Source organism: Cololabis saira, chromosome 4 (genome assembly GCF_033807715.1).
Source record: "Cololabis saira isolate AMF1-May2022 chromosome 4, fColSai1.1, whole genome shotgun sequence".
Taxonomy (NCBI): domain Eukaryota; kingdom Metazoa; phylum Chordata; class Actinopteri; order Beloniformes; family Belonidae; genus Cololabis; species Cololabis saira.
This window is the reverse complement of record NC_084590.1, coordinates 13,222,400-13,242,727: the sequence shown is the minus strand read 5'-3', so window position 1 is coordinate 13,242,727 and position 20,328 is coordinate 13,222,400. Positions and strand designations below refer to the sequence as shown.

The 20,328-nt window shown below is 41.0% G+C and overlaps 1 protein-coding gene across 9 annotated transcripts in view; it reads left to right on the top strand.

Moving 5' to 3' along the window:
• Positions 1-20,328, top strand: part of LOC133441529 (von Willebrand factor A domain-containing protein 5A-like) — a 28,032-nt gene that overhangs the window by 5,116 nt on the left and 2,588 nt on the right. For 2 of the 9 annotated variants that reach the window (XM_061718913.1, XM_061718910.1), the window contains exons 7-18: positions 6,978-7,153; positions 7,227-7,315; positions 7,938-8,082; positions 8,635-8,714; positions 10,562-10,676; positions 10,772-10,930; positions 11,021-11,124; positions 12,318-12,541; positions 14,699-14,824; positions 16,966-17,013; positions 18,823-18,846; positions 18,963-18,995. In XM_061718913.1, the coding sequence (XP_061574897.1) occupies positions 6,978-7,153; positions 7,227-7,315; positions 7,938-8,082; positions 8,635-8,714; positions 10,562-10,676; positions 10,772-10,930; positions 11,021-11,124; positions 12,318-12,541; positions 14,699-14,824; positions 16,966-17,013; positions 18,823-18,846; positions 18,963-18,995 (1,323 nt within the window). Of the gene's footprint in view, positions 1-6,977; positions 7,154-7,226; positions 7,316-7,937; positions 8,083-8,634; positions 8,715-10,561; positions 10,677-10,771; positions 10,931-11,020; positions 11,125-12,317; positions 12,542-14,698; positions 14,825-16,965; positions 17,014-18,822; positions 18,847-18,959; positions 18,996-20,328 lie in introns of all 9 variants that reach the window. The other 7 variants (XM_061718912.1, XM_061718909.1, XM_061718917.1 and 4 more) reach the window with 4 other exon arrangements.

The following is a 20,328-nucleotide window of genomic DNA, read 5'->3' as shown; positions in this document are numbered from 1 at the left end:
TAGATTACAAAATAAAAACTCTGCTAAAATGTGTCTTCATTTTCGTTGACCAAGACAAGACAAAATGTTATAATGAAGATCCTTAATCTCCATGTTTTCAGTAGTTTCCTCTGGTTTAGTTCTGCTGCTGGGTGACGTCACGTCCTCAATCCCAGTCGCGGCAGCGGGGAATCAGATCCAGAAGATGCAGCTGCAGAGTTAGAGGCTGATGCCGTTAACGCAGAGCTCTAGGTTCACGTAGATTAAAAACAAAGTTACATAGAGAAATGTGGGGATCTTCTCTGGGGCTGGGAGAAGAAGAAGAGAACATCTTTGGATACACTTTCCTACATAGACGTGGAAAAGAAAACCCAATGTGTCGTCGAAAAAAGAAAAAGATAGGGAGAAAAATAAATATGTTGTAAACTCAAATTAGAGCATCTTCTGTATCTGGAATGAATGTGTTCTTGAGTCTATAAGGTAACAACAATAACAATAAGATAACCTTGTTTGAATTGTAAAATGGGTTTGGCTAAAGACAATCTTTGACTAAAACGAGACTAAAATGGTCCTGGACAGTTCTGACTAAAATAAGACTAAAATGCTCAGACTTTTATTCGACTGAAACCTGAGACGACTAAAAGGAGAATGAACGTGACTAAAACTAATAAAAACTAAAAGGATAGCTTGACCCAAAGACTAGACTAAAATTGAAACAGGCCGACAAAAACAACACTCTCTCTCCTGCATCTGGGTCCTCACCACACCAGCCTGATGGAACGGAACCACCTTCTGTCAGGCTGGTGTGGTGAGGACCCAGATGCAGGAGAGAGAGTGGGAGGCCGGAGGCAGGAGTTCTCCAAAAAACAAGGATTTATTAATTCCAACAAAAAAGGGCAAGAACTAGGGCTGTTCGATTTTGCCCAAAAATAAAATCTCGATTTTTTTCTCTCAAAATCCGATTTTCGATTACGATTATTTTGTGAATTGACAAAAGGCAAAGAAATGATTTCAAATATGCTGTTTTTTTATTGAACATTTGCCCCATTGGGCTTTAAGTGCAAACTTTGCTCTTATTAAACCAAAAATGAATGAATAAAGTGCAAAACTCTGTAAAATAAGTTGAAAAAAAGTTTAAAAAAATATAATAAAATATAAAGTTTTATCTCTGAAAAAAAAAATCAGCAAATCAGCACTTGCAAACATACAGTAAGTTATATTTCCAATTAAATAAAACAAGACATTTTCTAATTAAACTAAACTGGGTCTTTGCATGCTAAATAATAATGCAACCCATGAAGGAGGTAGAGGTGTGTAATGTCAGTCATTACATTTGCTGTTCACATTTGCAAGTTTTTTGCAAGGAACACGAGCCGGTCTACCGGATCTGGCTTGAGTCACGCCCCCTCCTACACTAAAGAGCCTCTGCGATGGGGCACTTGTCGCAGGTATTGAGAGGTATTTCCATCAATCATTAATATTGTTGAAGAATATTATCAAACCAGTTCAGAAGTCCGCTTTGTGATTTTTATGAGGTTTTATTGAGCCGGCGGTGAGCACGTCTGCACAGACCAGAGGTCTGGTAGAAATGCTGACCTCGAGTGACGTTGTAATCAGATTTTTATACAAGAAGTTTCAGGAATACACCAGCCCAGTGAGAGAGGTGGGACTTTTAGCTTTAGGACCACCCCTGAGGGATCAGGAAGTCCGTATATGTTCTTTGTCTCTGTGGGGGCTGGAAGTCTCTGCAGGGATGCAGAACGCCGGACCTTGCGTGACAATGTCCCGGCAGGGGTCCCCAGGAACTGGAACCCGCATGTCTATGAGCATAAGGGGGGCTTGAGCAATCTGCAAGGCGTCGTTGTGTCCCTGCAGGGGGGCCAAATGGTCAAAATGCTTCATCAATTCACAATTTTTTTTTTTTTTTTTTTTTTTTTACAGTGGAGTACATCATTTTAGTAATAGTTTGAGTGATACATGTGTTTGCAAGTAAACCTTAGACATGTGGTCGGAAACCAAATAACAACAAGCCAACAAAGCAAATTCAAATATCAAGTAACCAACGTGTCCTAACTGTTCTTTAAACCAATGAAACAAACTACTTATGACAGGTGTATGTAACATTTTGGCAATATCTTTTAAGTGATGCGTTATTTCTTGGACTGTGGCATTGCGGGTATAAATGTACAACATTCAGTTTTAATGACAGCACAAGTTCCCCTTGAGAAGCTAGTAAGTAGTCCAATGCAGCACGATTCCGCAAGGCCATCATCCCTAGAGCAGCCATCTCCCGTGAGAGCATCGGCATGCCCCCTGTTGCGGTCCTTGCCGAATCCTCAATGGAATCGGGCAGTGGTTTTTGGCTTGTTTTAGGCTTAACAAGCGGTTCTTCAGAAGGAGAGTATGTGGAGTCACATCTCGATGCTACACCATAATTGTCTCGCTTGTGGGGGTCTGCGGGGCCTGTGCTGCTCCTCCGCTCCTCAGCTCCTCCACCAGTCGTGGAGGTCCTGGGTGTTGGAGCTGGGCTTTCCTGCCCGCGTTGCTCCCCTCAATGGCTCCGACGGGGTACCACAGAAAGAAGAAGGAATCGGCCGGTCTCCGGTGCAAGGTCGAGGAGCTGTGCTCCCGCAGTGGGACGCGTGGAACCAGGCCAGCGCCCCCCACCCTTGAGTGTCGGTGGTGCAGGACGTGCTGAGCCCTGGACCACCGAGGCCCTCTCCGACACAAACCCAGTCTCCGGGTTGTGGCATGGTTTGCCACTAAGAAGAGACTGGACAGCTTTTACTTTTCTGTGGATTGACTGAACAGCAGAAGTTTAGAGTACAACAGAATGATATCATGGATTCATCCATGGCATGGAAGTCCATCTTCTTCATATATACAGAACTGAATTGCTTTGTATGGTCATAGGTCTACCCATGATCCTTTCATGAGGCGTGAGTTTTGTGCTTCCTAATGGGTGTTAACAGGTGTCAACATTGTCCATTTAAGTCCAGTTTAAAATTCTCTGCACATACAAAAACATTTTCATACATGAACATTTTCATACAAGAATAATTTCATATCCCTCACATAATGTCTATTTGCAGAGCTTCAAAAAAGTCACGGTGGGGGGGAGTGTTGATAATGTTTGCAATATTTTTATAGGATGCAAATCTTGGAGCTTATCAGTCTTTCAACACTATCTGACACATTCCCCCTTTTTCTCATCTGTGATTGCCAACTGTGATCAACTATTCACGTGTACAAGGATGTGGGTGCAACAACGCGGCCGTCGTTGCTGACCCACAAATTATTTACATTTTTACAACCATGGGAATGCTACAATCCGTTTTTTTCTTCACCTCAGTAGTCTTCTTGTAGGAGAGCTACATCATTAGGAGAAACCAGGTCGTTAGCGGGTATAGAAGGGCAAAGTTTTACATAGACAGGTAAGCCAAATTTGGCAGTTTCTTTTGCTGCATGGTCAGCTGAAGCATTGCCTAGTGAAAACAGGGTTGGACTGGGTGTGGGCTTCACATTTAACAAAGCAATAGATGAAGGTAGTTGACAGGCTTGTAACAGTTCACCAATCAATTAACCACATTTATCTCCGAGGATGAGATAAATGCTGGGTTCGCCCACAATATATAAAATCTATAAAATACAATATACACAACCAAAAGCATCTCTGGAATCTGTATAGATTGTAACAGTTTTACCTTTTGATCAGTATATAGTTTCATCTACTTGGGTGGAGCTGGAGGAGGAGGGCGCTTTCAACAATTAAGAATTATCACAAATTGTATAACCTGCGTATGGTATTCCATTTTTATAAGCAGAGCCGTCAGTGAGGAAAACAGGAAAGGTCAGGACGAGTGTTAAAGACAGAGGTGTCAAAAGTATTCACATTCATTACTCAGGTAGAAGTATAGATATTAGAGTTCAAAAATACTCCTGTAGAAGTTGAAGTATTGTAGAAGTTGAAGTATCAACTCAAAATTTATTTATTTTTTTTTTTTTTAATTTTTTTTCTCAAGTAAAAGTATAAAGTACTGGTTTCAAAAGTACTTAAAGTATAAAAGTAAAAGTAATATAAGCGGGGAAAAACCATTAAGGCTAAAAGCCATTGAAAATGAATGCATCTTAGTATAATGCAAATATATTAAAGAACCATATATGTGCATTATTGAGCATTAACATGTGTTTCAGAGACCAGACACGTACAAACCAAATATGTTTATACTTCTCATCCAACCACAACCAAATTCACTCTATCCGGATGGCACAATTTAACTGGATAGTTTTTTTAAAGGCCGAAATGAAATAGAGTAAGGCTGTTTTCAAAACGTAAGGAGTAAAAAGTAAAGATAATTGCGTGAAAATGTAAGGAGTAAAAGTAAAAAACTGTCTGAAAAATAATTACTCCAGTGAAGCATACACAACCAAAGGTTCTACTTAAGTAAGGTAATGAGGTATTTGTACTTCGTTACTTGACACCTCTAGTTAGAGATTAGTTATACATGCATTCAGAGACGTTATAGTAGGCCACAGACAGATTTCCATGCAATTAAATTATGAAGGTACCATAGGCAGGATAAGATTATGTAAATTGGGATACTCTGATTTGCCTCACCACAATGGGAGCCGTTCCCATTTTCTTTGTTTGAGACGTGTGTGACATGTGGATTGGTGTGAATAATCATTGGCTGGCTCCTCTCCACCTCCTCTCAGCGCTCAACCTGTGTAGACAACACTTTTGAAAAAGACATTAGTATTTTCATACACTTCAGATTCTTTTTTTTGCGTTATCCAGCCCTACCCTTTGTTTGAGGGCAATTAGCAAATATATATTTTGCATGTACCCTGGAGGGAATCCATCAATCTGATCTCGTGACATAAAAGGTCTGAGCTTGCTCGGTGTGATTTTGGCAACAGCTGTGGGATTAAAGGGAATTCTACAAGCATCAAGTACTTTGCGCATCAAGTACTTTGCCTTTCAAATCATGTGACAAAGTTATTAGTTTAACAGCTGTTTCCTCTAGTCATTTTTGTGTATTTATTTAAATTCTCTTACTATTATTTTAGTTCTCTTTCGGCTCCAAATTTTGTAGACAACAGATTTTTGTAAAATCTAGTCGTCATCAGAAGTGTCATCGTCACTTGATTCTTTAATCTGTTTCATCGGATAAAGGTTTTGATTTTATCATTTAACTGGTTCTCTAATTTCATTTTTGTCTGCGTTGTGTTTTTAAATCCTTCTAGCCATCAGCTTTTTATTTTGATCAGTAAGCGAAGCTATTTGAGATTCTGCATTACGGCGTCTACCTTCATCCCTCCAAAAATCTGAGGGAGTTTGAAGTGCTTTTTAGTTATTTTAACAATATTTAATACTAACTGAGTAACAAACAAAACTAACAAATAAAACTATCGGTACCGTGATTACCATACATGTATTTAAAGAACTGAAAAACTTCACTTGACAGAGCATACAAATCATTCCTGTTGGTGCAAGAAGAGCAAGTCGATTCTTGCAGAAATGAAATATACCTCATTTTGGGAGAGCGTGTCATCCCGACTTATAAAATAAAACAGTTTCTCTACATACAGTATGTCTATTTCTCACAAATATATCAGTGTTCCAACACTTACGGACCCCACGTCCTGCATATGCATAAGAATAGTCCCCCTGGACTATCTTTTTATTGGTACCAGACCAACCATGGCGCTCTTGGCCATTTCTCTCTTTAATGTTACCCGAGATATTAAACCTTTTTTTAGAAGAGCGAGTCAGATTCTTAAGGCAGGAGAAGCAGAACATTCTCACAACACAATCAAATTCAAGTGTTATGAAATTGCCAGCGTTCCTAAAAACATCTCTACAATAACGTTCCCAATAACACAAAATAATAAAAATAACCTTCACAACCACACAGCGGACTTACCTAAAATCTCAGGATGACGTCAACCATTCTCCGGCACTCCAATTCACAGACTTTCGACAACAACTCAGCAACAATAATTTGGGATTTTGTAAGTGGATCCCTTAACCTCTAAAATTTTAGATAGAGTCGCTGATTGCGCCGTTGTTCTGGAACAGGAGTTTCCATCGAAGGTCTATTGTCATCCGGGTCAACGGCACCAAATTGTTGAAGAATATTATCAAACCAGTTCAGAAGTCCGCTTTGTGATTTTTATGAGGTTTTATTGAGCCGGCGGTGAGCACGTCTGCACAGACCAGAGGTCTGGTAGAAATGCTGACCTCGAGTGACGTTGTAATCAGATTTTTATACAAGAAGTTTCAGGAATACACCAGCCCAGTGAGAGAGGTGGGACTTTTAGCTTTAGGACCACCCCTGAGGGATCAGGAAGTCCGTATATGTTCTTTGTCTCTGTGGGGGCTGGAAGTCTCGGCAGGGATGCAGAACGCCGGACCTTGCGTGACAATGTCCCGGCAGGGGTCCCCAGGAACTGGAACCCGCATGTCTATGAGCATAAGGGGGGCTTGAGCAATCTGCAAGGCGTCGTTGTGTCCCTGCAGGGGGGCCAAATGGTCAAAATGCTTCATCAATATGGTATCAATCATTAATATGTGTGCAGACAAGGTGTAAAAAAAAAAAAAAAAATCGATTTTATGATTTTCACGTTTTAACATCGTTCTAATTACATAATCGCGATTACGATTTAAAATCGATTAATCCAACAGCCCAAGCAAGAACCAAAAAACAAAGCGCTGCTTCGCAGGATCAAAAACTCACGGAAACAGGGATCAAGAAACTGGAGCAAAAACAGGCAGGACACATGGAGGATAACACAGTACGGAACAACAAGGAGCAAGGGAATGACAACACCAGATATACACGGGGGATAACGAGACACAGGTGCAGACAATCAGGGCAGATGGGACACAGGCGGGGCAAAACAGAAACTCAAAGACTGAGGGGAAGTGTCAAACCCTGACACCGACGTTAATAATGATAGAATTCTGATCATTTTCCTGTCCCCTGGTGGTCCAGCCTCTCTGATGGGGGAGCCAGTGGTGATGGTGAGCCTGTACCCTGAGTTCCCTCAGGCCGTGATGTCCTCGCTCGCCTCGTGTGGGGAGTTTGTGTTCTTACTGGATCGGTCTGGGAGCATGAGCTGTCCCACCAGTCACAACAAGCAGGAGGAAACCCGCATCGGCAGTGCAAAGGTATTAACAGGTTAAATCAGCGAAGACAACGTCCTTGTTTCAGTCGTCTTCATTGCTTTCTCTGGTTTTTTAGGACACTCTGCTGCTGCTGTTGAAGAGCCTGCCTGTGGGCTGCTACTTCAATATCTACAGTTTCGGATCGAACTTCGAACACATCTTCCCGTCAGTGACTAAGTCCATAAAACTTGATATTACATGATAATTGCCGCGTTCCATTTGTCCTCGGAAGTGGGGATTTTCCAGTTCCCAGTTGGATTTTTCAACTGGAACGCCCCTCGAAGTGGGATTTCCCACTGGGAAAGTGGGAGAGTCTTCACCCCCCCCCGAGTTCGCATTCCAAGATGGCTGCCCCAGTTGTAAACAGTAGAAGAGAGCTCTGTAAAAATTCGTATCACTTCATTCTAGTTTTGGTCACACTAAATCAGTCGTATACAAGTATTGTTCGGCATATATATGCTGCTATAGTGTAATTTACATTTTTCATGTGGTATATGCGAACTACAAACTTGTTTACCTACTTTGTAACTGGAACGCTGATAACTCGGCTGTGACGTCATTCCCAGTTCCGAGTTCCGACTTCCGAGGTAAATGGAATGCAGCAAATGACCTCATTGAGTCTGTTTTAAGACAGAAGTAAATTCTTTTTAAAGCTTGTTAGTTTTGGTTTTTAGAGTTTGGGTCCTAACAGTTAAACAGGTCTAATAAATTATCGTGCAATTTTATTTTTTTTTAAACAAAAAAAGTTGAAAGTATCAGTGAAGTCCTCCCGTGTGTCTGATGCCAGGAAGAGCGAGGAGTACAGCGAGAAGAGCATGGAGGAGGCTCTGAAGAAAGTGGAGGAGATGAAGGCCAACATGGGGGGAACAGAGATCCTTCAGCCGCTCAAACACATCTACAGCCAGCCCTGCATTCCCAACCAACCCAGACAAGTAATTCAAACCACGGACATTCACGCCTCCCACACGTCCACCATCGCACTGGTGAAGCAATAGCAGCTTGTTTGTTTGTGAATCTCAGGAAGGAGATGTCAGTTCATTCCCAGTCAGTTGCTGGGAGAGACAATCTCAGACACGGGAGAGCTGAAACTCATCAGCTCTGCTTCAGCGGTGTACTTAAAACTGTCCTGACGCACACAAAAGCAACAGAACTGTCTCATCTGCACAACAAAACCCTGATGCACATTGGGAAACATTGAGGCGAGCCCACATCTATTTATAAAGCAAGCCTTTGAATAATCCCCTTAAAAAGGCCTTGCTTGACTTGCTCAGTGACCCCTACTGGTGTACTCACACCCTTCCAAGGAAAACCCTAGATTCATCAATTTGCTTGAAGCTCAGAATGGCCGTGCCTTTTTTTGTTCTCTATACATGTGTTTTGTGATGATAAATGTGCGCCTTACAGTTACACACCTTTGTTTTTAACTCTAAGCATACCAGTGGGTGTAACTCTCTCCAACCTTTGTGTAATTTCTCCTCCCTCAGCTGTTTGTCTTTACTGACGGAGAGGTGTGCAACACAAAGGAAGTTATCAATCTGGTTAAGAAGAATGCAGGTTCCCACAGGTAAGGCAAGGCAAGTGTATCTGTATAGCACATTACAGCAAAAAAAGGTGTAATGCAGCGCTGGAGTTACATTTGAGTACAGAAATTAACATTGTTTAAATCTGAATTCAAAAGGGTTTAAATAATTTAGTCTATGACTACGTTCACACTGCAGGCCTTAAAGGTATTGTGACATGAAAAACACATTTTTCTTGATTTTTTGTGTTTTGTTGGGTGCCTTGACATCAATTACACCCAAAAAACAACGAACTTTTAACATTCAGTGTATTGTGTGCTTTCTGGGATTTTCCGCATAACTGTGCAAAAACGGCGCATGTGGTTTGGTGGCGGGCCGTTACGTATAGACCCGCTAAATCACCGCCCCCTCCATCCAGCTCCCTGCCTCCTCTCCTCTCCAGCGCACCATAAAGGCTGATTTATGGTTCCGCGTTACACCGACGCAGAGCCTACGGCGTAGGGTTACGCGGCAACGCGCACCGTACGCTGAACCCTACGGCGTAGGCTCTGCGTCGATTTAACACGGAACCATAAATCAGGCTTAACACGGAGCTGTTTAGAGCCTCTTCTGTTCTAATCACCGGAGGAAAACTGCTAAAAAGACCCGCGGCCACTGACTGCTGCTTGCATGCCTTTATTTTTATGATTGTTTGCTGTGGTTCGCCCTGCTGCTTTTCCGTGCATGCTTCGCCTGTCGCTCCCGGCTTAACTCTCCGACGCCGCTGTGAGCGTATGGCTGGGTTGGAGGAGGTTGGGAGGAGGAGCGGCGCAATGATTGACAGGAAAGGGGGAAAAGGAAGCGTTTTTCACGGCGCAAAAAAACACTGTCATAAAAAGCCAGGAATGGAGTACTAGAGTGAAGTTTTTCTTGTTACACTCTTTTAGACACATTTGAGGGATGTTGGCCAAGACTTTTAATAGTGTTAAAAGCATGTTAAAAATGATGTCACAATACTTTTAATGCTCAATTCCGATTTTTTTCCCATATCCGATTTTTTTGTGTGGCTGTTCACATTATCTTTTAAAATGTGTCCTATATCAGACTCGAGTGTGAACGCATCGCGGCCCTGAACTGACCCGCATGCGCAGAGGAACAATAACAAAGACGTCACACGCAGCACGCCGTCATACGGCGGTAAACATGGAGGCAACAGAAGTGATTGTGTTGTGTGGTGGAAGCCGACGAAACTGTGAGCAAGTGTTAATGAAGAGGAGAAGGAGGAGAAAGAAAGCCGCATTTTTAATAATGGCTTTTTGTGGAGCGATGGCTGCCTCGTCTGTAGAGAGGTGTGTGTGGATGCGGACTCGGAGTCAGGAGTTGTGGGATCATGATGTGATGAACATCTTTACAGAGACAGATTTCATCCAGAATTTCAGGATGACGAGGGCTACCTTCCAATACATCTGTCAGCGCCAGCGCAGTATTATGACAACGGTCGCTCTCAAGTGACGTCAAAGTCGCATTAATTCCGACCTGGCTGTTCACACTGAGGTAGCATTGCAAAACATCAGACCTGTATCCGATTTAGAACCACATATGGAAGCGACCTGAATCTGATTTGAAAAGATCAGATTCCATGTGACTTGTGCTGTTCACACTGTCATAAACAAATCGGATCTGAGTCACATATGAGCAAAAAATCGGATTTGGAGTTTCGGGTTTGCAGTGTGAATGTAGTCAAAGGCAGCTGATTTAAAGGAACCAAGTGTTTCAGCGTTCCTGCAGGTTTCTGGAAGTTTGCTCCAGGTCTGTGGAGCGTATGTTGCTTCTGTGAAGAAACAAACACTTAGATTTTCAGTGCGTATGGCATACTGGCGGGGTGTGCTGAAAACAAATCTCTTCTTATAAGGTGCTTCTCTTTCGGGATTGGTGAAGGAGCCAGCTCCGCTCTTATCAATGGGTTGGCCAAGGAGGCCGGAGGTCATGCCGACTTCATTACTGGAAATGACAGGATGCAACCAAAAGTAAGCCAAAATCTAAATAAAAAGAAAACCAACAACACATTTCTATTGGACAGCAGATGTGATTGCAAAGAAGTGAACCGTTTTTAAACCATTAGGTGATGCAGGCGTTGAGATTTGCACTCCAGCCAGCCGTGGAAAGCATCTCAGTCACATGGGATTTACCAAAGGAAGTGTCTGTCACCGTCCTCTCTCCACCCATCACAACCATCTTCCAGGGTCAAAGATCACTGATTTACGCTCAGCTATCTGGAAAGGTAGGATCACCAGCAACGCGTGTCAGCTTGAACAAGCCTGCTGCTTTGATCTAGTTAAGAAAATGTCTCTGCTCTTTAATGATTTATCAGAGTTCGAAGGCAGCAGAGGGCTGTGTGACGGTGAAGTACAGCCTGGCGGGTCATCCCTCTCAAAACCAGCTGCACTTCAGCCTCAAACCTGCAGGAGATACTGGGTAAAACTGCTCTTCGCTCGGCACCAAAAACAGGCCGTGACTTGACACTAATACGTGACAGTTAAGTGTTAAATTCATCATTTTAGGACGTCCTGACTCTTGCTTTTAGCTCAGAGGAAAGTGGTGCGCGAACTCATTTCACTTTCATTGAAACTATGATGTCCTTGGGGAATAACTGGACCTACAGTTCTGTGAAAAAGTCTTAGGCATTCCGAGTATTAGCATTTTAAGTTTTGATGGCATCCATACTTATTGTCCATTTTGTGTTATCTTATTTGTGCACGTTGCAGTTGGCCGCTAAGGGTGTTTTGTGTGGCTGCTGACTGTATTTTCTGGTTGTATCTTTAAAAGCAGTCTGAAGATACGCCGGGACAGTCATTTAAACTCTGATGCATCTGAGACGATTGCACAATTCTGTAGCTGTTATTATTTACCCTCAACTCCTCCCTCTTCTGTGTTCCTGCCTGGACATTGATCTGGGAAAACGTCATTGAAGATGTGGATTTTCCTGAGATGCATCTGGATCGGAGAATATTATATGAATCGATTTGAACAATACTATATTGATCCCCTATTAAATGACAAAAGTAAATACATATAATAATAATTATAATAAATAATGAAATAATATATAATAAGTAATAAAATAATAAATAATAAAATGACATTATACGAGAAAAAAAAAGAAATCAGTCCACATTCAACCACACTTGAAAGTTGTGTTTCCAGTTTGGCAGAAACTGAGCTGATGATGTCACATGGAGTGAAAACTGCAGTCAACACTTCATTATCCAGAGCCCTGGGAGTCTTATTTACAGTAACATGTCCAGGTTCACACCATCTTTTGTCAACAAACTCTGCAACTGTCCTTCTTAACTTGTCCTCTCTTACTCTCATAGCCCATGGGAGTGAGTGTGAATGTGTGTGGACTTTAGTCTGTCGTCGGCCCCGTGATTGACTGATCCAGGCTGTACCCCTGATTCACTTAAACAGAGCCGAGACAGACTCCAGCTCCTCTCTAGATAACCCCCAATAGGAAGTAGAGCATTGAATTAATTATTATTGATGTATAGAGAGAATTGAAGGTAATAAAGCAAACAGCACTTCAGAAGAAAGAGCTGCTACCTATGATCATCAGACTGAGCTTGGGTTTTGAAAGCTCATTATTACAGATCATTCCCTCGTCTCTCCAGGTTAACGGTCCACAGGCTGGCCGCTCGGACTCTGATCCGTTCCCTGGAGCTCGAGGAGGGACTGTCCAGAGGACAGAAAGATGAAGCTGTGAAGAAGAAGGTGGTGGACCTCAGTGTCCAGTCAGGAGTAAACAGTTCTTTTACTGCCTTCATTGCTGTCAACAAAGACAACGGCCAGTCAATTCAAGGACCTCTGGTACGCAGAGACGTTCCAACACCCAGTAGTAAGTGTTTGGCCTTGGTTTTAATGTTAGATATGAATCACAGCAAAGTTATAAAAAGACTGAACTTTGAAATGAATCCCAGAAGGCAACCTCCTCTTTTAAAAGAATATGGCAACACAGTTTAGGTTTGCATCGGTGCATCTGAGCAAACCACCGGGCACCTGGAACAATGTCCTACGGACAGGTGGGACCATGTTTGGAAAAACACCCCAAAAACTCAGCATATCGACACAAATATATCAACTGTTAAGCACAGTGGCGGAGGGGTGATGATCTGGGCCCATTTTCCAGCTACAGGACCTGGGTATCTTGCTGCTATTTAGTCATTATTCAAGTATTCTTCAGTCGAATTTTACACATCTGTCAGACAGCTGAAGACTGGCAGATATTCTGTCATGCAGAGGGCTTTTTCTCTGTGAGTTTGCATGTTCTCCCCGTGCTCCCTTGGGTAGCTAATGTGAGCTACCCTCACAAAAACATGCAGCAGTCCTGGGCTACACATGCCCCCTCTGGCCAGCCGGGGACAGATGTGGGGGGGGGTCTGGCCGGAATAACGTGATCCTTCCACGCGCTACGTCCGGCCGGAGAAACCCCACCCTGTCTGGTGAAAAGATGCGGCCTGCTCACTCCTCAAGTAGGGAGGAGAAAATGGGAAAAACATCGGGGATGAAAATATTTTAAAAAAGCAAAAAAAGAAGTAATTGTTTTCATGCAGCTGTCCAAATCTCATCAGCAAATCTACAGCAGAAGCCTGAAAAAGACAAGAATATTGGTGTTTAATTGGTCCAGTCAGCGTTCAGCCAACCCCCTCGATTAATGCTGTGGTGCTTAATAAAGATGCTACACATTAACCAGTGCCTACAAACGTCGATGAGGAGAAGCATTGTTGTTAAGGGGAGTGGGCCAATATTTCTGCATAAACCTTTGCCAAAGGCAGTCAACCGAGAACTGGACCAACAAAGTATTGGTTGGAAATAACATTCATAATCATATATCCACTTTTGATGAAACAATAATATATGGAACGCGTTGTTCATCTGATTCTATATTTACTTAATTTTTACAACTTGGCAAGGACTATATGATATTTTTGATACGTTCTGATGTGTGAAACCTTGAATTTAAAGGCTGAATATTGAATATAGACTTGAATGCACTCAAGTCTGCGCTGAAGTGCAGGAAATTTTCACTTTCATATTAGAGGAGGTTCCAGCTTTTTAAGATGTAGAACCCTTAAATCTTTTTACAGTACTTTTAAAACCATCATCCTAAAGCTGTACTTTGTTGTTTTATGTCAGTCCTTCACATTTGTGGCTTCTTCTGTCCCCTCTTGTGTCACCAGTAAAATTGTGGTGCTGTATCCAGTCTGGATAATCATTTGTTTCAAGCCCACATGAAACTTTTAAATTATCAGAGTTTCATCTGCACTAATTATACTGTTCCTTAGCTTTTTGTTGGTGTTTTTGCTCTAATACTGAATAGTCTGTCGTCAAAACGTGTGGATGTTTTGCACCTTTTTGATGAATACTCTGTATTTATTGTCCACCGTGATGGAAGCATACAGTGCTCTCTGGAAAACGCTCCGCACTTCATCAGATTTTATGAAAGTGTTTGATTCCACTGAGAATTCGTTTGTTTTTTTTATCTGAATTTTCCAACTTCCCCCTCATGTTTCAGATATATCTCTGGTGGTTTGCTTTTCTCTGTTGTTGTTCTTTTCTTTTTTTCCAGTGTTCGGATGGCCAGTCTCAATTTAGTGCAGAAATGGCTCCTGTCTGTCCCTGAAATATATTTTCAGTTGATCATCTACCTACTTTTGAGCTTTTGAAAAAGAAGGAACTATATTACAAAGAAATAGTTCCTAAACCCTTTTTCTAATTTGAATGTATATAACCTGAAATTAAGGCTGAGTCTGCACATTAATATACTGTATAAATATGCTAAAGCACGTGTTGATAAAGAACTAAAATAACAAAGTATTTATTAGTCATTATATTAAATAAGTCATTTAATGGACAACTCTGAACATAAAGTTCAGAGGCTAAAAATTCAAAATAAATGTAACTATATATATGTAAAGGTAAAGGATATAATGTTGTTTAATAGTTTTTGAACCTGCTAATAATGTTCTTTTACTGTCTGTCTTTCTCATGTTAGTGTTTTATGGCTCACCAATGGCACTACAGTGCGCCATGGGTCCTCCCTCAAATAAATATCTCTCACAACCAATGGCTTCTTGTGCTAGGATGGGTGGTCAACGTTCACGTCGGTGTGCACCTCAGAGTGAGTAAATGGTTCAATGTTTTAATGAAAATAGACTCTTACTTCTATTGACAACAAACAAAAGCACACCAGGACTCTTTTCATTTGTATTTTAATTTGTATTCCAGTATGAAAAGATACCTCTTAAAAAGTATTTGCAAAGTTTTCAAAACGAAATGAAGTGGTAGAAAGGACCTTTTCCAATTTCAAGTTCGTCATTTCTCCCTTTAGCAGCAGAGGTTTAGTTCACAGGGTACAAGATTTATTAAAAACATTTCCTAGAGATAGAATGACATCTAAAAACGGGACTGCCAGACCTGGGCTGCGTGCGAAATTGCATACTTCCACCCTAATGAGTAGCAAAAACAGTATGAATAGTATGAACAATGCCATGTTTTTTTGTTTGATTCAGTATGCAAATGATGAAAATTTTTCTGGCCCTAGGTCAGTTAGTGTGCATCTGAAAACCCTTGCTCTGAAGGGCTAGACCGGGGGTCTGCAACCCAAAATGTTGAAAGAGCCATATTGGACCAAAAACACAAAAAACAAATATGTCTGGAGCCGCAAAACATGAAAAGTCTTGTATAAGCCTTAGAATGAAGGCAAATGGCAAAAGGCGAAATGTTGAGAAAAAAGTCGAAATGTTGAGAAAAAAGTCGAAATGTCGAGAAAAAAGTTGAAATGTTGAGAAAAAAGTTGAAATGTTGAGAAAAAAGTCGAAATGTCGAAATTAATGATGAAGTACAATCTCGAAAAAAAAAGTCAAAATGTCGAGAAAAGTCGAAATCTTGAGAAAAAAGTCGAAATGCCGAGAAAAAAGTCAAAATTTCGAGAAAAAAGTTGAAATGTCGAAATTAATGTTGAAGTACAATCTCAAGAAAAAAGTCGAAATGTCGAGATTAAAAAGGAAAGGAAAAAGGAAGAAAAAAAGAGAAAAAAAGAAGAAAAAGGAAAAAAAGGACAAAAAAAGAAAAAAAGAAGAAAAAAGAAAAAAGAAGAAAAAAGGGGAAAAAAAGGGAAAAAAGGTCAAACATTTTTGAAAAAGCTCCAGGAGCCACTAGGGCGGCGCTAAAGAGCCGCATGCGGCTCTAGAGCCGCGGTTTGCCGACCCCTGGGCTAGACTCATATCCACTACCCCTCGTTATCCCCACTAGCCCTACATGCAAAGAGGAATTGGGACACCACTACCCTCACGGGAACGCGCAAAATTTAGGGGTAGGGCTGAAAAGTAGGGGTAGTGTCATTTCGACAGTTTTAGCTCTGCATGAGACTTGACCCAAAAGTTAGATGGTTGGTAGTTAACTAAGCTAATTCACAGTTCTTCATATACAGTCAGGGGCGGAGCAGGGGTCCCAGCCTAGGGGGGGCGAAGCATTCTAGATGGGCCCTTGTGGCCTAAACATCCCCGTTAAAACATAATCGCATATATAATCGCTAAAAATGCCACAGATCAGCCCCTCTGACACACAACCACAACAGCAGCAACACGCTCAGAACCATCACATGAGGTTTCAGCACCATGGATTTTGTCAAACCTAATTATAAGCCTAATGCAGATATAAGTATCAAACTGGAGATAAAAATCAAATTACATCCAGTGATGTCTATGGAAGCTCATTTCCGCCAGTAAAAGAAAAAAATAAGATGAAATCTTAGCCTTAAAAATAAAAATATCCCCACGGTAAGTCATAATTATGACATAAAAACTCATATTTTCAACTTTTTATCTCATAATTATGACTTTCTATCTCATAATTTCGACTTTTTCGCTAGTGTATACAGTCAGTCGTCACTGCCTTCACCTGGTAATATTTTAAAAGAGGGAAGATGCATAATTAGTGATGACTGGAGCAACTTTTCCCCATTTGTCAAATTCCACTTCCCTCTCTTTTATTGTAGATGTTATTGTGGGTTCTTGTTGCTTTGATCAGTCAGAGCCAGAGGTAGCACCATCATCTGGTGTGAATGGACTGAATTAGTGATTAATCATGTCTTCAAAAGTGATGATTCTAACTTACATGATCTTAAACTTAAGCTGTATTTTAATGCACAACTCTGAATGGAAAGTTGAGATCTACAGACTCAGAGTCAACACAACTATACTTAAGTAAAACATTGGAGTTATTGAATCATTTGTGAACCAACTAAAAATCTTCTTTCAGTTTCTCCCTCTCCTATGTTGTGGGGGGCAGCAAACATGCATATTGACAGTAAGTACAATGTTCAATACTTTTATGACAACATAACACAGTACTCAAAAATACACCAGGAAAACTTTTAGTCTATCTTCAGTTATCACATTTGCTAAAACTACTATGATGTGTTTGTTAAAAGACAGACTCTAAAAACTATTTTCAAGTTTTAAAACGATATCAATATATGATATTAACATAAAAGTCTTTAATAATTTACAAATCACATTTGTTTTTTGTATTTAATTTGTTGACATAAGCCAGCGTTTAACCTGTGATAACTGTGTTTGCATGTAACTCCTTGCATTTGCGACATTGTTAGCATTTGCGACATTGTTAGCATTTGAAAAGCTTCATTATTTAAAGGGGACCTATTTTGGCATCTAATTCCTATTTTAAACAGGCCTTGAATGTCTTAAAAAACAAGCTTTTGATTGTTTTTGCTAAATAAATTAGAAATTCAGCCTCTGAGCCATGTCTTTATCATCCCATTCTCTAACCTCATTATCTATGCGGGATTCTGAGTGGGCGGGGCTATGATAATGAGGCACTGTGCTGATTGGCTGCCTGAATGACGCGATACACCGCTACGAAAAAATGGTGGAAGCTCCGGCCGGCGGAGTTAGTTGTGGGCGTGGTTTCACACATCGCGCGCGTCGTTATGTAACGACGGGAGCAGAGTCTGAACGGCTCGTAGAAGCCACATCACACTGGACGGCTCATCCGGGCGGCTGTACAGACACTGCAGAATTTGGTTGCTTTCCTCCTTCTCTAAGTTGGCAGGCTGAGGGGAGACCACTTTATATACTGTATGTTATGGCAAGAAAAAACGTGTTTTTCATAATAGGTCCCCTTGTAAAAAAAAAAAGGAACACTTGGGGCTTTTAGCTCAGCACTTACACGCTGTACTGCATTGTCTGAGATTTACTTCCATTCTTTTCCGCATTTTATTTATTTTTTTGTTTTTTTTTTGTTTTTTGTTATTGATCTGTGAAAAACTGATAGCAGGCTTTTCAAAATTATTGCGGGAGACAAACTGGACAAAATTACAAAATTACATTTATCTAGCAAATTTGCTCTCTGTCATTTTATTCCTCATTTGCAGGTTCATTATCCTACGTTGAACTCTGCCCTACCAAAATGGATTTGGTTGGTTTTAATGTTAAATAGAGACAAACAAATACATTTTCCTAAACTTTATATCACTGCCGAGGGGCGATAACCTTTTTCCTTTCTTTTTTTTATGTTAATGCAGAAGTTGCAAAAAATGACTGATTAAACTAAAACAGTTCAACCCACGTGAGTCAGTTTAAGCACCATGTTAAAATGTGTGTCCACATAGCTGAAATAAACATAGTTTAGGCCTTAATTTGAAATAACACTTCAAAAACCAGCTTTGGGGGGTCCTGTAACAGTCTGTGGGTGAAGGTGATCAAATCAGTTCATCTTTTTCATAAGTGGAGGAACGTCTCCCCCTAAAACAAGACGAGGTGTTTGGATTTCTGAAAAAATCTTGTTTATCAGATTCCCTTCCCCCCGTTTTTGTTTGATTTGGTTACACAAGGTAGCTTTGCTCGGTGGCAATCATATCTGGGGCAGTCGTCATAAAAATAGCCACGTTTAACCGTGATTAATCATGTCTTCAAAAGTAAGGATTATGACTTGCATGATCTTAGACCAACGCCTATTTCAAGGCACAATTCTGAACAACAGTCAAGTTAACAATCCAGCATAACAGGATTATTAAGTATGTTAGTAAAATTAATGTGATTACTAACTAATCATTTTCTTTCAATGTCTATTGAATATGTCCTACATTGAAAACAGAAGCGGCTAATTTTTCACGTGCAGGTTAGTAAAAGGCTCAATACTTTTTATGAAAACATAATAATAATTCAGATTTTCTTCATATGAATAATTATTAAACATGCTTTTTTTTTCTTTCATTTCCTGTAACTGCTCAGCAGACATCTGTGAGGATTTTGGAATGATTGAAACAGGTGAGTGGGATGCTTAATAGCAGAGTACAAATGTAAGTTTTCAATGAATAAACTGAATAAGTGTATCTAACGTTCTTGTCTCAAACGTAATGTGGCTGCTTGTACCAGGGGCCATGTCGTAAAACTGAAATATGTGACATTTAGGGTTTTCCATTTCTGAATGTAAACTTGTAGTCAAGACCCTCTGAACCGAGACCAAGACACTACCAAGACCAGAGAAAATCAAGACCGAGACCAAAATAAAACCTAGTTATTTATGTTTTAGTCTGCCAGACGTGGTTGTATAAAGAAAGCTGCAAACTCCTGGGGCCTCATGAACAAAACATGCGTGGATTTCACATGAATCTGTGCATGGAATTTTTGCATACGCAAAAAAAATTCAGATGTTCAAAACTGTGTACGCCCAAATCCACGCAGGTTTCTTTGAACATCACAATCAGCGTGGACACAAGCGTGGGCACAACCCTCCTCCCGTCTCCTCCCTCAAGTAGATATATTTGAATATGATGATGAAGATAATTATCCATTAAAAACCGCTCATCCTAACAAGGAACTTGAAAAAACAAGTAAAACAAATTAAAAAAACTTCGTCTGTGAGCTGGAGACACTCATGTCAAAAGTTGAGGCCTGGAAAAAATAATTTATTTGGGGCCATTTCTCCCGATTTAAGCTGCATTGCATTATGGGTAATGTTGTTCTTTGCTTTGTGTTGCGTTCCGTGAAGAGTTGTGGTTTTATTATGATCGTACGGGTTTTTGAATGTTTATGGGCAGCGTTAGTGCATCATTACACTCTGCTTTTCTTGTTTGTATTTTAAGAACCAACACCAGAACTTAAAGGTATTGTGACATCATTTTTAACATGCTTTTAACACTATTAAAAGTCTTGGCCAACATCCCTTAAATGTGTCTAAAAGAGTGTAACAAGAAAAACTTCACTCTAGTTCTCCATTCTGTCCTTTTTATGACAGTGTTTTTTTGCGCCGTGAAAAACGGGTCCTTTTCCCCCTTTCCTGTCAATCATTGCGCCGCTCCTCCTCCAAACCTCCTCCAACCAACCGCTACACACTTCTGCCAGCGTCTCCACACACACGCGCGCACACCGACCACAAACACCGACACACAGCCCAGACAGGGCGACTACAGCCCGGGGATGAAGTCCAACCGGGACCAGAGGACCGGAACCGCAGCTCCCCGCGAGCAATACACTCACAGCGGCGTCGGAGAGTTAAGCCGGGGGCGACAGGCGAAGCATGCACGGAAAAGCAGCAGGGCGAAGCAGACAGTCCACAGCAAACAATCACAAAAATAAAGGCATGTAAATAAAGTGTCCC